This window comes from Aulonocara sp. 'chitande type north' Nkhata Bay, linkage group LG16, assembly GCF_057382095.1.
Source record: "Aulonocara sp. 'chitande type north' Nkhata Bay isolate Kocher_YH1m ecotype deep benthic linkage group LG16, A_spYH_male_GT1.1, whole genome shotgun sequence".
Lineage (NCBI taxonomy): Eukaryota > Metazoa > Chordata > Actinopteri > Cichliformes > Cichlidae > Aulonocara > Aulonocara sp. 'chitande type north' Nkhata Bay.
The window spans coordinates 22549975-22567692 of NC_141359.1; the positions used below are offsets into that span (position 1 = coordinate 22549975).

Here is a 17718-nt window from a genome sequence, read left to right on the forward strand (position 1 = left end):
TGAGACTGTCTGAAGCCATCTGGCAGTGTACAAGCTACTAGCAGCTCTGAGAGGTCAACACTGAAAATTGGCATGCCTTATTGTACTCTCAAATGTCATGCTTGTTATTCCATTTTGTTGTTGTATTCAATTACTCTTAGCTTTGATTGGATCAGACAAGACTTTTCTTTGAATATTTGTGTTGTGTTTGTGCACATCTTGTGCTTGGCACTCTGCTGTTAATGAATGTGAATGGTGTTTTGTTTTCAGGTTTCTCCCACTCAGCATTCACCTTTGGCATTGAGAGCCACATCAGCCAATCCAACATCAATGGAACACTAGTGCCCCCTGCTGCTCTCATCTCTATCCTGCAGAAAGGACTCCAGTATGTGGAGGCAGAAATCAGCATTAATGAGGTGAGGGCTGGGACCTGCTGTTACTGACTCCCACAGATGTCTTCTGTTGCTTAATGATACAAAGACAGACTTTGATCTTGATGCCGACTCGCTAGGGTAACTGCAAGTGCTTATTCCCCCCCCCCCACACACATTTACGTCGTCTTGTACTGGAAGAAGCCCTGAAGTGTGTTTGTATTAGGCTGCCAATTAGGAAGCACTCTTCACCTTTGTAATTGACGATTATCAGGGAAACGAGACGAGTCACTAATTAAAAACCACACCCCTCCACCATGCGTTCTTAACTCCTCTTGTGATGACAGGACGGCACGGTCTTTGACGGTCGACCGATTGAGTCACTGTCGCTCATTGACGCGGTGATGCCAGATGTGGTGCAGACGCGGCAGCAGGCCTTCCGCGACAGACTAGCCCAGCAGCAGACCACCTGTACCATAACAGCTTCAACCTCTGGAATCCAGTCCAATGCGCCAAAAAATGGAGAAGCCACTGTCAATGGCGAGGAGAATGGTACTCACAACATGAGTAAGTTGAACATTAATATCGTTGGTCGCAGCTTACAGTCACTACATTTTGTCTCTTAACTTTAACCCAAATATCTGAGTCATGACAGAAATGGTGACTCATGTAATACATTTCTGAGATCTGTTAATGTGACCTCATTGTGTTACAGATGTGTGTCAAGCTCACAGTCAGTTACTGTATATTCAGTTATGTCTGTAGCAGTGATAGCCATTTTCCATTGCCCAACATGTGTGAAGTAATATATGATGCATAGGTCAGAGTCTTCTTACTGGAATATAACAGCTTGAGAGTTGCTTTTAAAATTAGAGATGTCATAGTAGTTGAAGCACATCAATATATACTTTAGTTGACTTTTTTGAATAGATTACTGATTTTCTTTGTTGGCCCCCTGTTGCTTGAAAAGTAATATATTCACCTCCTTTGACAATTGTCTAAACTAAATACTGTAAACATTAATGGTAAATCTACACAATGCTTAAAACTTGCTGAGAATTGTAGGCAAATCTGTGTTTTGCGTGTATGTTAATGTACATAAAATATGTATCTGTCCACTCCTCAGATAACCACAGTGAGCCTATGGAGATGGATGTGGATGTTGAGATACCAGCCAGTAAAGCTACAGTACTCAGAGGCCACGAGTCTGAAGTTTTCATCTGCGCCTGGAACCCTGTCAGCGATCTGTTGGCCTCAGGGTCAGTCTCTGTCTGTGCTGAAACACATCTTAATTCATCCTGCATGAATCGTGCTGTATTGTATTTACGCTGTGGTGTAAGACATCTAGCTTTATAAAAAAACACTGCTGATAGGTTGTATTTCCACAATCATTTGACCGCCTCCTGTTATGTTGGTTGGTTCAGTTCGGGGGACTCCACTGCCAGGATCTGGAACCTGAACGAGAATAATAACTCGATCTCCACCCAGCTGGTGCTGCGCCACTGTATCCGAGAAGGTGGCCAGGATGTCCCCAGCAACAAAGATGTCACCTCCCTAGACTGGAATGTAGGTTTCAGATCATACATCACATCTTTCCTCTCGTACCTTTACCATCTGGTAAACAGGCAGTGCCGTCAGGTAACAGTTCTGTTATGTTGTCGTCCAACAGAGCGATGGGACTCTCCTGGCAACAGGCTCGTATGATGGATTTGCCAGGATATGGACAAAGGATGGTATGTCCTCCATCATTGTCACACATTGTTGTTTCTTTTGCCATTAGATTTTTATTTTTTGACATTGTTGATGTGAAAAATGTAACCTTCGTGACAATTTTGTGAGGGATCTTTTCTAAGAGAAACTGATATTACTCTTATCCATTAGGAAATCTGGCAAGCACATTGGGTCAACATAAAGGGCCCATATTTGCACTCAAGTGGAACAAGAAGGGGAACTGTATTCTCAGCGCTGGTGTAGATAAGGTACTCCTAAAGATCCCCAGGCGTGGATTTGTCTTTCACTAATAATATCCTTGTGTTTTGGGGGGTTTTGTTTGCTTTTTTTGTTTCAAACCAGCCTTTTTTTGCTCATCAGACAAAGACTAAATCTCTGACATATCATTTTCTCATATCCATAGCCTAAAATTCTTAACAGTATTAAAAACAGGGAAAGAAGCCTGAAATTTTTGGCTCCCACATTAAATTTTCTTATCTGTCTTTTACGATTAATTTGTCTTTTTTATAGCACAACAGACATTTAATCAAATGGAATGGAGTAAAACTTTACCAAGAAAGGTTAAGCAAACTGAGTCGGTGACATTAACTGCAGATGGGTTTATGGACCATCGAACGACAGATGAGGCATGTGCATTTGTGCAGAAAAGTTGAGCTTGTGTTTTAAAATGCAATTGTAACTTTTCCAGACGACAATCATTTGGGACGCACACACAGGAGAAGCCAAACAGCAGTTCCCTTTCCACTCAGGTAAAGCGAATTCATGTATCCAGATAAATGACTGTTATAGATAATGAATATGATACAAAGTGACTGCTGCTCAGTTGCGATCGTGCAACCCTAATGAGTATGGATTTGTGCACAGCCCCAGCACTGGATGTTGACTGGCAGAACAACACCACGTTTGCCTCTTGCAGCACAGACATGTGCATCCACGTATGTCGACTTGGCAGCGACCGCCCCCTCAAGACTTTCCAGGGCCACACGGTGAGCAGCTTTTCTGACCCCATCTCTCTCTCACACTAACTTTAGTTCTACCTCAACATACATGCTAATGAGCGTTGTTTTGCAGAATGAAGTTAATGCCATTAAGTGGGACCCATCAGGTATGCTGCTTGCCTCCTGCTCGGATGACATGACCTTAAAGGTAAGACCAGTCTCCGGTCTTGGAGGTTAAAGAAAACAAACACATTGATTTGTATTCATACATACTTTGCTCTTGCCATTCCCCTCACGTGCAGATTTGGAGTATGAAGCAGGAGTCATGTGTCCATGACCTCCAGGCTCACAGTAAAGAAATCTACACTATCAAGTGGAGCCCCACAGGCCCCAGCACAAATAACCCCAACGCCAACATCATGCTTGCCAGGTAGGAGATTGACTATATATAACTCTCATTCAATACCGATCACACGGGTCAACTTTTAATGAAGTCCTGGCTTGTTGTGTTCACTATGAGCTGTGTGTATGTTGAACCTTATAGATGTGTTTGCGAAGGCCACAAGCCCCGATGCTTCTTGATGATAAGAAACTATGTCTCATTCTGCATTTACTTTAGTCTTCAGTAAATTTAGAGTTTGATATAACAGGCAATGTGAAATAGGTTAGGACATGGCCTTTAAAAACTGAAATGATGCAAATGGGTAGCTTTCAATAATGGAATTTTTTTTTCCCGTGTCTTCCTCTGCAATATAAAGCAGTGGAAATAAAAACTAGCATTTATTGAAGAAACTGATTATTAGGATGCTTTGATGCTGCTTAACCATCTGATTCCTATCCTCTGTTCTCCACACAGCGCTTCTTTTGACTCTACAGTGCGACTGTGGGATGTTGAACGAGGAGTTTGTATTCATACACTGACCAGGCACCAGGAACCGGTCTACAGCGTGGCCTTCAGCCCTGATGGCAAACACCTAGCCAGCGGCTCCTTTGATAAATGTGTCCACATTTGGAATACTACGGTAAGAGCCGGACTGGAATTTATACTGTGCCAAACGACAGAGAAGAGACAATTAATTGTCATTTGTTTGTGGCTTTGTTTCAGACTGGAGCCTTGGTGCACAGCTACAGGGGTACTGGCGGCATCTTCGAGGTGTGCTGGAACAGCACCGGAGACAAAGTTGGTGCCAGTGCCTCAGACGGCTCGGTAAGCTGTTTTGATTTTAGTTTTAATTTCAAATAAAACAAAAATGTCAGAAAGCTCTCACGACCAATATTTGAAGAACAGCGAGTAAAAATGCAGACTTGAAATGTAATATTAAAGCTATCTAATTTTTATTTATTTATTTTGACATTCTAGGTTTGTGTTCTCGATCTCCGAAAATAGCCCACTTGATGATTAATCCTGGATTGTGGAGAAAAATGCCTTCTCCTGCCATCAGCAAACACACACTCATTGCTCAAGAAAGGCTGTAAAGGTGAACTGAATGAAAACTCTCACCGGAATAAAACCAGATCACTGCAGCGGTTTTAACTCCAACTGAATTCAGCGCACCCTCCAGTCGATGTGTGTATTTTATGAGAAGCCTGTTTGAGACATAGCGGAAGCTGGCTAAGAGATTCCCCTAGACTGGACACAACTCGCTGGGTGCATCCATGTATTAAAATGGTTCCTTATGATGAAGTGCTGCGATCCCCACGGGCCACTGGTCCACCGTTTTCGGGTTGTGAGGGTAGAAACACGGATGAGCCGAGATATATAAAGACAAAAGTGTTATTGAGACACTGGTGTTTGGCTGTGAGAGGAAACAAATTGCGAGGAACTTCATGTCGTAATGAAGTAACACAACGAAAGTAGCTGATACTGAAAACTGAAGCACTGCTGCTGTCTGTTGACACAGTGCTTAATTTCTCCCCAGTGGAGAAACGTTTGTTTCAAGAGTAATTCTTCCTTTTCTTTTCTTTTTTCCGTTGTTCCTCCGTCTTTTCTTTTTTTGTATCTATTTTCCACAGATGGATTTTTGAAAATCAAACTGAATGTGCCGCTATGAGGTAGTTCTTAGCTCCTTTTTAACATCAGGTTCAACAACACAAAAGGAAAGGCCTGCCAAGAAATTGTCCTAACTTCCAAAAATGACCTGTTCGATTCAGTCGTCAGAAAACGTCATTCTGTGGACAAGATGTGAAAAGTGTGCTTTATACAGAGAATTATCTGCCACTCTAGATGTAAATTTAAAGAATGTAAAGATGTAAATTAGATTCATACACAGACTTATATACTGTGTATATATGTTTATATACAGCACACTTTATTGCAATCCTGTAGGGGCTTTTTAATGGCTAGAGCTATCAGATCTTTGCTGATAATTCAAGACAAGACCACTCTTTAAATGAAGTGCATATCTCATGAGCTTCTTATGTTGCAGCCTTTCTGAAATCTGCCAGTCGTATCCATTTGATTGAGCTTACTTTTCGTTAAGTGAATCACAGAAAAAACATCAAGGAAAATGGCTTGAGCATTGTTGTTCTTCTCTGCTGATCACTAAAAGCCATGGAGGAAATGTACACCGCATCATCTGCATTTGGGAAGTTCTCTTGTTAAAGATTTTAGCAGTCATCACTATCCTACTTAGCCTGCTGCTTTTATTTCTGTTTTGTGTGTAAAACAAGTCATCACGGGACTCACAAACCTGTAACTGCCAAGCAGACAAGCAAGGAAAGTTTCTGCAGCTTGTTTTATTATTAGCATGGTTCCTCTCTGGCACTTTTCCTCTGATCAGCCTACTGAAAATTCTGATCATTTGACCAGGAGGTGGATTTTATGCAAAAGCCTTGCTGTTGTTTAAATTTTTTTTCAGGTGTGCTGAGCTTGAAATGTGTTGTGAGCAGTATGTCTGCCTGCTTGGATGTAAAGTAAAAGTATCTTCAAGCGAACCTGCTACCACTTTGATTTGCCTTTTTAGCTTTTAATATTTTTTTAAATTTCATTTTATTGTTTGATTTTATTTGTTTTTGTCTCACTTTTTGTCAGCTTCAGCAGGAGCAACATGAAGTGCACTTTTGTATCGGTGGGCTCAGAAAAAAAATCACATTTTGCTGAAAGTCAAGGTCCAACTATTTGTTTTTATTTTTTTGTTTTTTTTTTTAATGTCACAATTGGATACTAATGGGTGTTTAATTTTTTTTTGACTACTTTTTTTTTTAATTTGCTAAGAGCCATTATTGTCTGTGTCAGACTGAGCATTGGGCTGTAGGTCAGTGGCCATTCTTGGCATGCTAAGGAGCCCAATATGGAATAAGCGCTGTGACGGCTACTATCTTTTTCACCCTGATCCAGGGTCTGTCACCTGTTTCCAAGAAAAAAAAACATTGAAGTCATTCAGTGTCTCAAATAAATTACTCTATTTTGATAACAGAACTCAAGCCTTTGTCTTGAATTGTGTGTTTTCCCCCTTTTTTCTTGAGCTCATTAACATGTTGTAGATTTGGGGAAAAATTGAAAGGTTTTTGAGTCAAAAGTGTAAAAGATATTTAGATATTTAATATAGCATGAAATACATGTGTGTAAAAATACAACATGGACACCTGGCAATACAATAACTTTCTTTTAAGATTAGTTATTTAGCTTATTTCATTTTGTGGGGCTTTTACAGCTTAATGAAAATGATTCTTGTCACAAAATCAGTGTATGCAATTTAAAGAATTTGAAGAAATGCTTCTTCAAGCACTTAAAGTACTTTTAAAGGTCAGCCGTGTTCATTCTGGGACTGTTGAGTTGATGGGTCTGAAACGTAGCACTTTTGTTTTTTTCTTTTTATGGAAAGGGATTTAAAAAAAAAAAAAAAAAGGATTGGACTCAGGAATGAGGCTTAGTCTGTCATACCAAATAATGAAACTCATGACCAGTTCAAATCTCAGCAGGAAAACAAAGGCTTAATGGGAGACCATCTACAAAAAAAGTGACCACAAAAGCAATGCGGTGCAGCAAAGTGGAGGAAGGTGGTTTGTGGACGACCCCAGTTAGTGCCTCACAGAGTTCTCCAAGGATTCTCCGTCTGCGTCTACATCCTCATAGTCTTGTAGCTCGCTGGAAATGTGGATTTCAACTGTACTAGGCTCTGAACCTAGCAAGACAAAATAGGGGTAGATTACTTGGTGCTTCTGCGCATTACACCAACTCAGCTTATCAAAACTGCGTATTTGTGTTAACATATATCTTTCCATGCAGCTTTTAATGTGGAAATGATGATTTGTGGTTTTTAAATGCATTAAAAAAAAAAACATGGTCTATAAACAAGAATGGGGGGAAAAAACATATTCTTTCAAAGATTAACTTTATTTTTTAATATACTTAACATGTCAGGGACACTGGTGGTACAAAGCACTGAAAGGATTTTGTCCATGAGGTGTACGGTGCACAATTGTCACTCAGGGATAAAATTAACATGAATATGCTGCAAATGCACATAAGTGTTGAGCTACAGTACATATAGATATAACTGGGAGTTGTTTCCACGATATTCAAAAGGACTCAGCATATAAAGTTTGAATATTCACAATGAAAAATTAGCTGAACTTTAAAACAGCTTTTGAGGGACTATAGCGTTATAATCTCTTCAAATTATAAGTTAGAATTGCTGCTATATTATGCACTGATGTCAAATTATAGACCAATTTGTGTTGCTGTACTTGATACAATTTATATATATTTTTTTAATAAGCTGGTGCAGCTTAATGGATGCTTAGCATAAATTGAAAATTGTGTTATCACAGCTTGTCCAGCAGAGCAGGTTCAATTCCTTTTTGCAGTTTTCACATCCTTTTTTTAGCGCATGTGGCAGAGAATGAATCACAGAGCAGATGTGAAGCAGTGCGTCACAGTAAGTTGCAAACGTGTTTGTGAAATACATTGCTGGAAAGTCAAAGAATGAACTCGTCATTTTCTTTTTTCGATGTAATCTGCATACTACATCGAACGCTTTAGGTACGCCTCACTTGTACGGGGTTGGACCCTCTCTTGCCTTCAGAGCTGCCTTAATTCTTCATGCAAGGAATCAACAAGGTGCTGGAAACATCGCTCAGATTCTGCTTCATATTGCCATGATAGCATCGCACAGTTGCAGCAGATTTGTTAGCGCCACATCCATAATGCAAATCTGTTCCACCAGATCCCAAAGGTGCTCTATTGGATTAAGATCTGGTGACTGTGGAGGCCATTTGAGTACAGTGAACTCCTTGTCGTGTTCGAGAAATCAGTTTGAGAAATCTGAGTCTTGACAGGAAGCGTGGGGATGGAGGCAACCGTGAGAAGATGGGTACACTGTGGTCATGATCAGATGAACATTGTCAGCAACAATACTCGGGCAGGCTGTGGCATTTAAACGCTTAGTGAATAATAAGGGGGGCAAAATGTGACAAAAAAATATGCCACACACCATTACATCACCTGAGCTTTGATACAAGTTAGGATTGATCCATGCTTTCATGTTGTTCATGCCAAATCCCAGCTTTTCTGAATCATCAGACCAGGCAACTTCATTATTTTTAAATTTAAAAATACATCTTCTATTGTGGTGAGCCTCTGCAAACTGTAGCCTCACTTTCCTGTTCTTAGTTGACAGGAGTGGCACCAAAGTCTATTCTTCTGCTGTGGTAGCCCCTCTGCTTCCAGGTTTGATGTGTTCTCTTCTGCCATAGTTATTTTGAGTTACTGTTCCCTCCCTATCAGCTTGAAGGAGTCACTCTTCTATGACTGCTGGCATTAAGAAGGCATTTTCATACAGAGAAGTGCTGCTTACTGAATATTTTCTCTCTTTTGGACATTAAACCCTAGAGATGGTTGTGTGGGAAAATGCCAGAAGGTCAGCAGTTTCTGAAATACTCAGACCAACCCCTTTGGCTCCTACAATAATGCCGTGTTCAGAGTTACTTAAATCACCTTTCTTCCCCATTCTGATGCTTGAACTTCAGCATATCATCTTAATAATGTCTGGATGCCTAAATGTATTGATTTTCTGTCATGTGATTGGTTGATTCGATATTTACATCAAGCAGTTAAACAGGCGTACCTAATAAAGTGGCTGTTGAAAGTATATATGCAGAATCTAATCTCCTTATTTTTCCTGGCTAAAAGTCAGTATCAGACAGAGTGATGTATTCTACCTGTTTTTCTTTCTTATTGGCTTCCACTGCTCTCTGTTTATTATCTGCACTTAATGCGCTGTGTGATAGCTTGGCACCAGAGTAGCACCTTGAAAAACTGCAGCTGATGAAATTACACAGCATGTCAGTCATCTATAAATAAAGCAACACATTCAGAGCGATAGCAGCAAAGTTCTAATCACTTTAGTTCATTCTCCACAGAAAATCTTTTAACTTCCTGTGCTCTGCAGTTTCCCATTGCTGTTGCATTCAGTACAAATCAAAAAGAAGAAATGAAGACAATTGTGGAGGGTGTTGCGTAACGTCACAACATGATTCATGGTTCCACCCAGTAAGCGTCAGCTACAGTACAGCAGTACAATATAAAATTCTATTTAAAATGAATCACAGCGAGCTTTATGTTTGCTTTAGTGGCTCTCTACTGTGACTAGGCCATTGCAACACCTTGATAAAGCTCATTTATTTTTAAAAAAGACAAAACAAAACATAACAGTATTCAGATCTCAAAGAAAATACTAAACCGTGCTTCATATTAAGGGGAGGTAGCCCATACAGTATATGATGCTGATATCTTTTTAGCATCACCAGCCCTGATATACTGGCGAGCTGCTACCACCATTGACATGCCGTTTACCTTCTGAGAGGACGCTGATGGCATCAGAGTGGTGTTGCCCGTTTCCCATCATGTTCTTCTGTGATTCCTGGACGTGACTCTGGTAAAGCAGAGTAGTTCCCACCACAGGGTTATGGGAAGTCATGTTAGCTGCTGAAGTAGAGACAGAGTCCCAGACCAGCTCCCTCCTCTGCTGCAGGCTGAAGTCAATGTCAAAGCCTGTCCAGCCATGAAAGGCCAGGGTGTTAAGGAAAGCCTGCATGGGGTTCAGTATACCCTGAAAGAGTGGAATATAAAGGTTTTCAAGGGATTGCATGCAGGTTAAAGTAGCGTGCTGTACGCTGGTTTCCTGTTAAAACCCACCATGATAAACCATGTGATGAGCGCTGTGTTCCTGATATTCCTCAAACTATTGTCACTGATGTCTATCTGCATCTCCAGGTAGAAGAGGAGGCTCTCATTAATGATGTTGGGAACCCAGCTAAAACATCGGAGAAGAAAAAACCCCCACATCTTATTACAAGAACATTAAAATGTTAATGATGTTTCTTATTTACAAATCATTGAAAAGACCTAATGGTTAGGTATAAAAAGTTTGAAATCACAAATAATTGTTTTGCATGTTTTGGCCTGTTTACTGAAATTGAAATATTGAAATCTTTAAGCAGGCTTGGCTTTAGTTTCTGTGACTGTGTGAGTTTTAAAAATCAATTTGCCCTCAGGTTCATCCTCATAAACACAAAATTTAATGCAGTTAAATTTAAGTTATTAAAAGAATACTGGATTAATAATTTCTCGACCTAGCCTCCGAAATATAACCTGGCCTTTCTTACAGTGTGAAGTTGCCAAAAAACTTGCCAAGACTGATAATTTGCTGTCAGTGGAAAGAATTAGTCTGGATCACCCATCCATAAAACTACAACGTTTTTTACATTCTGGTTTTTAAACCGGTTAAACCTTAGGCAGTATATAAAAGACAGGCATACAGTCATGGGAAAAAGGTTTCTCATTATTTTATGCAGTCCTGTGGAAAAATAAGTGCACCCCACGATTCAATAGCTTGTAGAAACACCTTTAGCAACAATAACTTGAAGTAATTGTTTTCTGTATGACCTTTGCAGTCTCTCACATCAGTGTGGAGGAATTTCAACCCCATCTTCTTTACATCATTGCTTCAATTCATTGAGGTTTGTAGGCATTTGTTTATGCACAGCTCTCTTAATGTGTTGCCACAGCATTTCAGCACTGACGTCTGGAATTTGACCGGGCCATCACAACACTTTTCTTTTTTAACTGTTCTGTTTTAGATTTTTTCAGCCAAACTTCAGTATGACAGATGGCCTTACATTTCACTCATTTCACAGACATTTTAATATTATGATATTTAGAGGAGTTCATGAACATTTGCCATGCTAAATGAGGCCTGTAGAGTCCGATATCTAGCTAATGGGTTGTTTGCAATTAATCTGAGCATTGCATTGGGTCTGTATTTTGAATTTATTGGGGAATTGTGGCATTGTTTACACACACCTGGATGCTTCAGCCCAGCAAGCTACCAAAACTTCACAGAATAAACTTCACAGGTTATTCACAGGGTGTCGTTCGAGAGTTGGGGCTTTCTCCCAATTATTGTAGGATCTTTACTTTGAAACAGCTGTTGTTAGTGATTTGATGCTCCATAATAACATTGAATTGAACTGAATCAACAGTGGAAACACTCAGGTTGTTCTTAAAGTTCAGTGGACTCTTTGCCATTTTGTTTTGTACATAGTCACCATGAAACTGGGTTAGGTTTGAGAGGTGGAGCTGAATGAGAAATTGAGGACACGTCACACTGATATGGTAACAACTTCTAAACCACTTGGCAGCTGCACTCTATAATTGTCCATTTTTAATCCAAACAGTACCATGATTTTATAAAATGATGCTATTTTGTGTTAAAAGAGACATGAAAAAAGCAAACGAGACCAGAAACTCTTTAGCAAAGTGTTCACTCAGCTCAGAAATCAAGTGAGATTTTTCTGTATTATACGGTGCGGTTCATGGGTCAAACAAAGGTGATTTAACATGTGGATAGATTCATTTTGTTTCATCTTATCAGTGCATTTTCTGTCTATGTTAACAGGCTGCCGGCTCGTAGCACTAGATTTATATTTACTACATAGCAAGAAGCACTTATTTCCTTCCCAAAACTAGTTCTTAACTTACCAAATAAAGAACACCAGCATAATTTTAAAGAAGCGTATTTTTATCTCATTCGCCAGCCGCCTCTCATTTTCCGTATAGATTCCTTGTCGTCCTTTCAGCAAAGATGTCACTAGGCGAGAGAGATGAGAAAGCATCTTATTTCCCCTCATTTACATGTGTAAGAAGTTGCATTTGTCAGAGAAATTCGAGAGCGAGGAACTCACCAGTAGATACGGTCCGATTAAAAAACACAGGGTTGGCTATGAGAACGAGCAGCATCGGTGCGTATGTGGTGACATAGTGAGGAATAGCATGTTGGAGGCCCTGCTCACAGCTGGGAGAAGAAAAAAAACATGAGAAATAGTTCATTCAGCATCAAAAATCAACTTTGTGATAGTTAACAGAATTATTGTAATATTTCTCTACGTCAGAAAATGCTGTACTTAACACTTAATAAAAGCCATACAACAGCAGACTTTTTCTATGGAAATAATGACGTTTTTTAAGACATGGTTAGAACCACTGATATGTTTGATAAGTTCTCTGCTGTTATGTTATTGTGGCTGTTAATATGTGAACACGAAAATGTTAATTTTCTATTTTTCCACCAACGGATGCTTAAATGTGCCTGTCAGCAGGACAGCAGTCAGTGGTATCTTACTCAGAAATAGATGGATAGTACAGCATGGCCACTCCTTCAACACACAGCAGCACAGCCAGGCCCCATGTAATCATGTGGTAGAGTATAATGGTGCTGTTGGGGGAGAAGAAAAAACCAAAGTCATGAGACCAAGCTCACACTACGTGTTGTCGTTCTTTATCTTGAGGATATTTTCCCCCATTTATTTGTTGTACAAAATGCAATTGAATAAGACTGAGTGGGGAGAGAAGTACGAGAGGCTTGTAAAACTCAGACTATAGCAACAATAGACAGCATGGAAACCTGCACCTTTAGTTTAGAATAAAAGAGTTGATTCAAACCAGTTTTATCTTGTGAAAACCAAAATATAAAAATACAGGTGGCAGTTGAGCATTGTGAGAGAAAAATGTTTCACACTCTGCTTGGTAAAAATATACTGCTTCAACTTGCATCCTATCAGAGGAGAAGCTAAGGTGATAATGAATTGCGAATGGAAGGTGAGGTGGGGGGAACCTGATTCCCGCAGATGTTTTCACCACCAGGAAGACGTCAACCGCATAACAAAAGGTCCACCAGAAAGAAGCGCTAAAAAACAACTGGATCCACATCTGCAACACATAAATTGCATGCCTTACACTTATTTTACAGATCATAATAACTGATAAAGATGTGTTGTTTACTTGGCTTATCAGCTATTTGTGTCATGTGTGATGATGCATTAAACAAAATGACCTCTTCTGTGCGTGAAGTGAATATTATTGGAACGAACAAATCTAAGTGTATTTTTCTATAATAATTTTTCTAATGTAAAAGTTATTGCTATCCTTTTGTCTTAATAACTACACATCTCTGCTTTCAACATCTGTGTTATCAAGGCATATATAAGTCTATCTCACTATTGCAAAAAAATACATACTGCGCTGCCTACGCAGAAGACTTCTGGCCAGACATCAGTGTTGTTGACTACTGAGATGTGGTCGACGATGTTTGGCAGACCTAGCCACACAGATGATCTTACAATGACACCTGCAAGAAGGAAACAGTGCATGATATTTAATTGTAGCTGCTGAGGAGGAAATCCCGCTTTGCAAGCAAATATAATTAAGGCGAAAACATTACCAGGAGATGTAAACTTGGTGTGGGTTTCATTACTTTTAAAACACCACAGATTTATTATTTTCAGCTTTTATTATTAAGTGCTTTGACTAATTAGATTTAAGTGGCAGCGTCCTTTCAAGAGTTATTTTACAATGTGGAAATATTAACGCCCACCAGGTGTGTTTTATAAGGGTGTTTCCATTTCCTCCATGAAACTTCCTAGCTTCACTGCCGAATGGAACAATGGAAGCACTCCCAGAATCTTTATTACTGTTCTGTATTTCATTTTAATCTGTGTCATCAGCGGGTTTCAAGCTGCTACCCTGCAGCGGTGCATGAATCTCCATGGGCACCAAGTACACAGAAATCAACCCATTTAGAAAAAAAAAGAGGTTGGGATGCTGTGTACAATTTAAGTTAAAGAAATTAATGTATACAATTTAAAACATTTAAAACCTTTGTTTAAATGAAAAGGTTAAACGTTAAAGCTTTAATGACATGTCCATTCTGGATTTGAATGGACATGCCATCAGTGAAAGTTACAAGTCACCAGAAAATCACAGGTTTTGCAGATGTTGGCAAATATGATGGAAAAGAGAATAAAACAATACTGAGATATAAAGTTTTTCTCTTTGTTTGCACTCCTTCTGAAACCCAAAGACTGTTACCAGACTCAACAGCAGCTCAAATACCAGTGAGTTTGAAATGTTAAAATATAATACACTTGACCACTTTCCAGCATTGTTAATGAGTCCCACTTTGTTCCAGACAAACAGTGTTTGGCCCACATTTACTTTGTTGATATCTGCTCACTCTATTAATTAGCAACATCATAAGTACTCAGAGAGCATCTCAGGAGGGGTTTGCCACTCTTTGATAGACTGCCTACAAGAATAACATTTCTCAATATAAAAATTCAAAGAATATGGTTGCATTCTTTACAGTATGCAATAGCATCAAAGATTCAGAAGATGCAGACTACTCGATTCAACAAAGTCAAAAACTATACTGAATAGTTGAAATCCCAAGAAACTGTGGAAGCTTATTTTAGCCATAAAAAAGAGCCAACCACAAGTCTACATTTTGAGTTACTAAGTCAACAATTTGAGATCATAGCACAAAATTTCAATTTATGAATGTCAAAAACAAGCTTTCAAAGAACTAAATAGTGACTTGGACATTAACACTAACTTTAACCACTGGCCAACAGCACAGTTTATTGCTGCATTCACAAATGTGAGCTGAACCTCTACAATGCAAAGGGGGAAAAATACATACAAGATCCAGAAACACTGGTGCCAACTCTGGGTCACGCTCACTTAAGATGGGCATAGGTGAAGTGGAAAACTCACTGTTGCATACCATGCAATCATGCTCTACTAACCGTTCTGTGAAGGCCTATTTAGTGATGAAAGATTCACATGCAGGCACTGGAAAGACCTTATAAGGCCTTACTTATTTCAGCAAGACAATGTCAAACCAAACCCTGCATTTTCTCAAACATCAGTAAATAATATTTGGTGAAAGAGTATGTGAAGGAAACTGGCCCGCTGTCACTCATCTAAAAAAAAAAAGGCATCAAATTCAAAATCTAAACAATTTTCAAAATCCAATAATTGCTTTCTCACAGATAAGGATTTCAACAAAAATACATATGAAATAATCTAAACAATCATACTAAATACTGTTTTTATTTACATTTAATTTTTTTACATTTGTATTTGGAAAGATTATCGTGTCATCCCTGTGTGACTTTGAGAAATCCGCCGCATTCCAATCAATCTAGGCCAAGTAAAAGTGCAGCATCTTCTGAGTTATTTCATCACTCACATGAGAGGATCCCGATTCGTTCTTTTGATTTTAATTGAATTCATGACCCTGGGCACACATTTTATCTTGTAAAAATATATGTAGCATCGACTATTGCAGATTAAATCTCACACTTTTCTTTTAACAGACACATTTCTCATAGTTGCACCTATGCAATGCAGTGCAACAAACGGGTTAAAAGGAAAGTATGTGCGTGCGTAATTAGATCCAGCAAGCAAAACCACGCTGCGAAAACTAACTCGCTCTTTGCCTCAACTATGAAGAGAAAAAGTAGGTCAATGCCAGCAGTTTCTTCTCTACCTGTGCATCCCAATATGTCACATATACTGATGATGAACAATATCCGCGAGGAGGACGCAGGCCTTGGCAGAGGATACTGCCCGAGTCTTCTGTATCCTTTGCGTTTTGGTAGAATTTGTAAAATAGCGAATAAGAGGCTTAAAGCCGCGCTTCCCAGACTTAAAGCGCCGAATAAGACGGGCTGAAAAGTGACCACAAACTCTGTCGCCGCGTCTCGGTTCGGGCAGCAGAAAGTCTCCATCCGCGGAGATGCCATGATGGACTGAAGGAAAAAGCAGCGCGGAGAAAGAGAAAGGAAGAAAATGAACTACCGTGCCAGAAGAAAGAAGACAAAGAAAAGAAAATGAGAGGAAATGACTGAGTCCATGACCCAACTGAGAAATCACGGGGTTGAATCATCATGTGCTTCCATTTAATCCCTGCAGTTGTAGCTTAACTGTGTCACACAAAGCAAGAATCCGACAAAGCGCCGTTGTTTGAAAAGGTCTTAAAAGGTCTTAAAAGGGGTGGCTTCATCACAGTACTCTGTGTATTTATGTATCAGTTTAAACGATTTACAGAAAAGCCCGCAAATGCACAAAACATCACAATATTATGATCTTATTATATTATATTTACATTAGTGTATAAAAATATATGTAAATCAACCAATTAGTCCCCATTTCTGCTGTTAACCCCTTTGCATGACTAATTCCGTTCATTAGAGAAATAGTACTTTTTTACACAGGACGTGAAATACCACACAGACATCCCCAAACATTTAATCTCTGTCAGTCTCTTGGACAGCTGAAGGTTTCAAGCCGGACAGGTGTTGTGCCAAAAAGTGATTTCTGATGTTTCTGTGCGTTTTTATGTGTAATATATTTGCTTATTTTGTTAAACGGACTGTAGTCCATTGAATTTTTAAACAGTGTTAACAAAGAAATGTCCCATTTGTAAATATCTTTATGGCTCTGCGTTATTGTACCCGCATTATAATCAATTCAGGCCTCTATGGCCATTTAAAATATCTTCATAAAACCGTGATGTTGTATTTGTTGATCTTTCTGCTGCCCTCTCAGCCAGAGCTCTTTTGAAAAAGACATTTTTAATGTTAATGACAGTTTTTACCCAGATGAATAAAGGATATATAAAAGTCTCTTTGCCGAAAAACCGACTGCAGCTTCTACCTTGTGACTTGAATTCTCTTTCTGGCTCAGAATGACTTGATATCATTCATCATAGATATGTTTGACCAACAAGTCACTTACATCAGTTTTTAGGCAAATACAGGAAACCACTTGTTGTTAGTTGCTTTTTGGCACAACACGTGATTAAGAAGTGTTCTCTGTAAAGGCAGAAGATCTATGCCCTCCTCCTGGAGGTAATGCAAACCCCTTCATGTCTGCATGCATAAACTGGGACTCCTCCACCTTTTGGTGAGCTGTGAATGGTCCTCTGGTGAGCTGTACCAAGTGATCAGTAAACAACTAAACCTACGTGCTTTGAGTTTATCTATTTGTTTACATTTTTCCTAGTCAAATCGAGTCGTATCTGCACTATGCCCTGTTTAAACGTGATCCACGAGCACGGAAAGCTTGGGTCTAAATGGTTTCAACCCATTTCTTAGACTCCAGACAGAAAAGCTGACATGTGGTGCACTGTGCTTGCATGGGTTAGCTGAGTCTTGTATGAAGTCCAAATACAGGAGAGGTCATAGCTGCTGGATCTGCTTGCCTGGCCTGAGATCTGAGAAAACTGGTGGTCATTTGAAGCAGATTTATTTGGGGAACAAAGCATCAAGGGCCTTCATTATTCTGAAATACAGAGAAGGCATTCATTCAGTTTGTAAAGAGCTTTTCTAATCCATATGCACCTTTCCCTGACAAG

At 39.4% G+C, this 17718-nt stretch overlaps 2 protein-coding genes across 4 annotated transcripts in view; one reads left to right on the forward strand and one right to left on the reverse strand.

Moving 5' to 3' along the window:
- tbl1x (transducin beta like 1 X-linked) overlaps window positions 1–6533 on the forward strand; it is a 35025-nt gene extending 28492 nt beyond the window's left edge. For all 3 annotated transcript variants that reach the window (XM_086266125.1, XM_086266126.1, XM_086266124.1), the window contains 13 exons: window positions 250–395; window positions 698–917; window positions 1477–1609; window positions 1775–1916; window positions 2020–2083; window positions 2232–2329; window positions 2770–2830; window positions 2946–3067; window positions 3153–3227; window positions 3322–3449; window positions 3876–4041; window positions 4125–4226; window positions 4380–6533. In XM_086266125.1, coding sequence (XP_086122251.1) covers window positions 250–395; window positions 698–917; window positions 1477–1609; window positions 1775–1916; window positions 2020–2083; window positions 2232–2329; window positions 2770–2830; window positions 2946–3067; window positions 3153–3227; window positions 3322–3449; window positions 3876–4041; window positions 4125–4226; window positions 4380–4406 — 1484 coding nt within the window. In that variant the 3' untranslated portion in view covers window positions 4407–6533. The remainder of the gene's footprint in view (window positions 1–249; window positions 396–697; window positions 918–1476; window positions 1610–1774; window positions 1917–2019; window positions 2084–2231; window positions 2330–2769; window positions 2831–2945; window positions 3068–3152; window positions 3228–3321; window positions 3450–3875; window positions 4042–4124; window positions 4227–4379) is intronic.
- gpr143 (G protein-coupled receptor 143) lies at window positions 5328–16242 on the reverse strand. Its single transcript, XM_086266127.1, has 9 exons — window positions 15850–16242; window positions 13538–13647; window positions 13135–13229; window positions 12643–12735; window positions 12206–12315; window positions 12003–12111; window positions 10158–10275; window positions 9816–10071; window positions 5328–7143 (listed from the first exon to the last, which is right to left on the reverse strand). Exons 1-9 carry the CDS (start codon window positions 16103–16105, stop codon window positions 7040–7042), a joined length of 1251 nt encoding a protein of 416 aa, XP_086122253.1. The 5' UTR covers window positions 16106–16242; the 3' UTR covers window positions 5328–7039.
- Between the last annotated feature and the right edge of the window lie 1476 nt (window positions 16243–17718).

Bases quoted from the DNA above. Each gene is read 5' to 3' on its own strand.
- gpr143 (XM_086266127.1), bottom strand. From the start codon at position 16,105: ATGGCATCTCCGCGGATGGAGACTTTCTGCTGCCCGAACCGAGACGCG. The intron at 12,316-12,642 runs GTAAGATACCAC...TTCTTCTCCCAG, and splicing joins TACTATCCATCTATTTCTGA to CTGTGAGCAGGGCCTCCAAC. The intron at 10,072-10,157 runs GTGGGTTTTAAC...CCACTCTTTCAG, and splicing joins TCATCACATGGTTTATCATG to GGTATACTGAACCCCATGCA.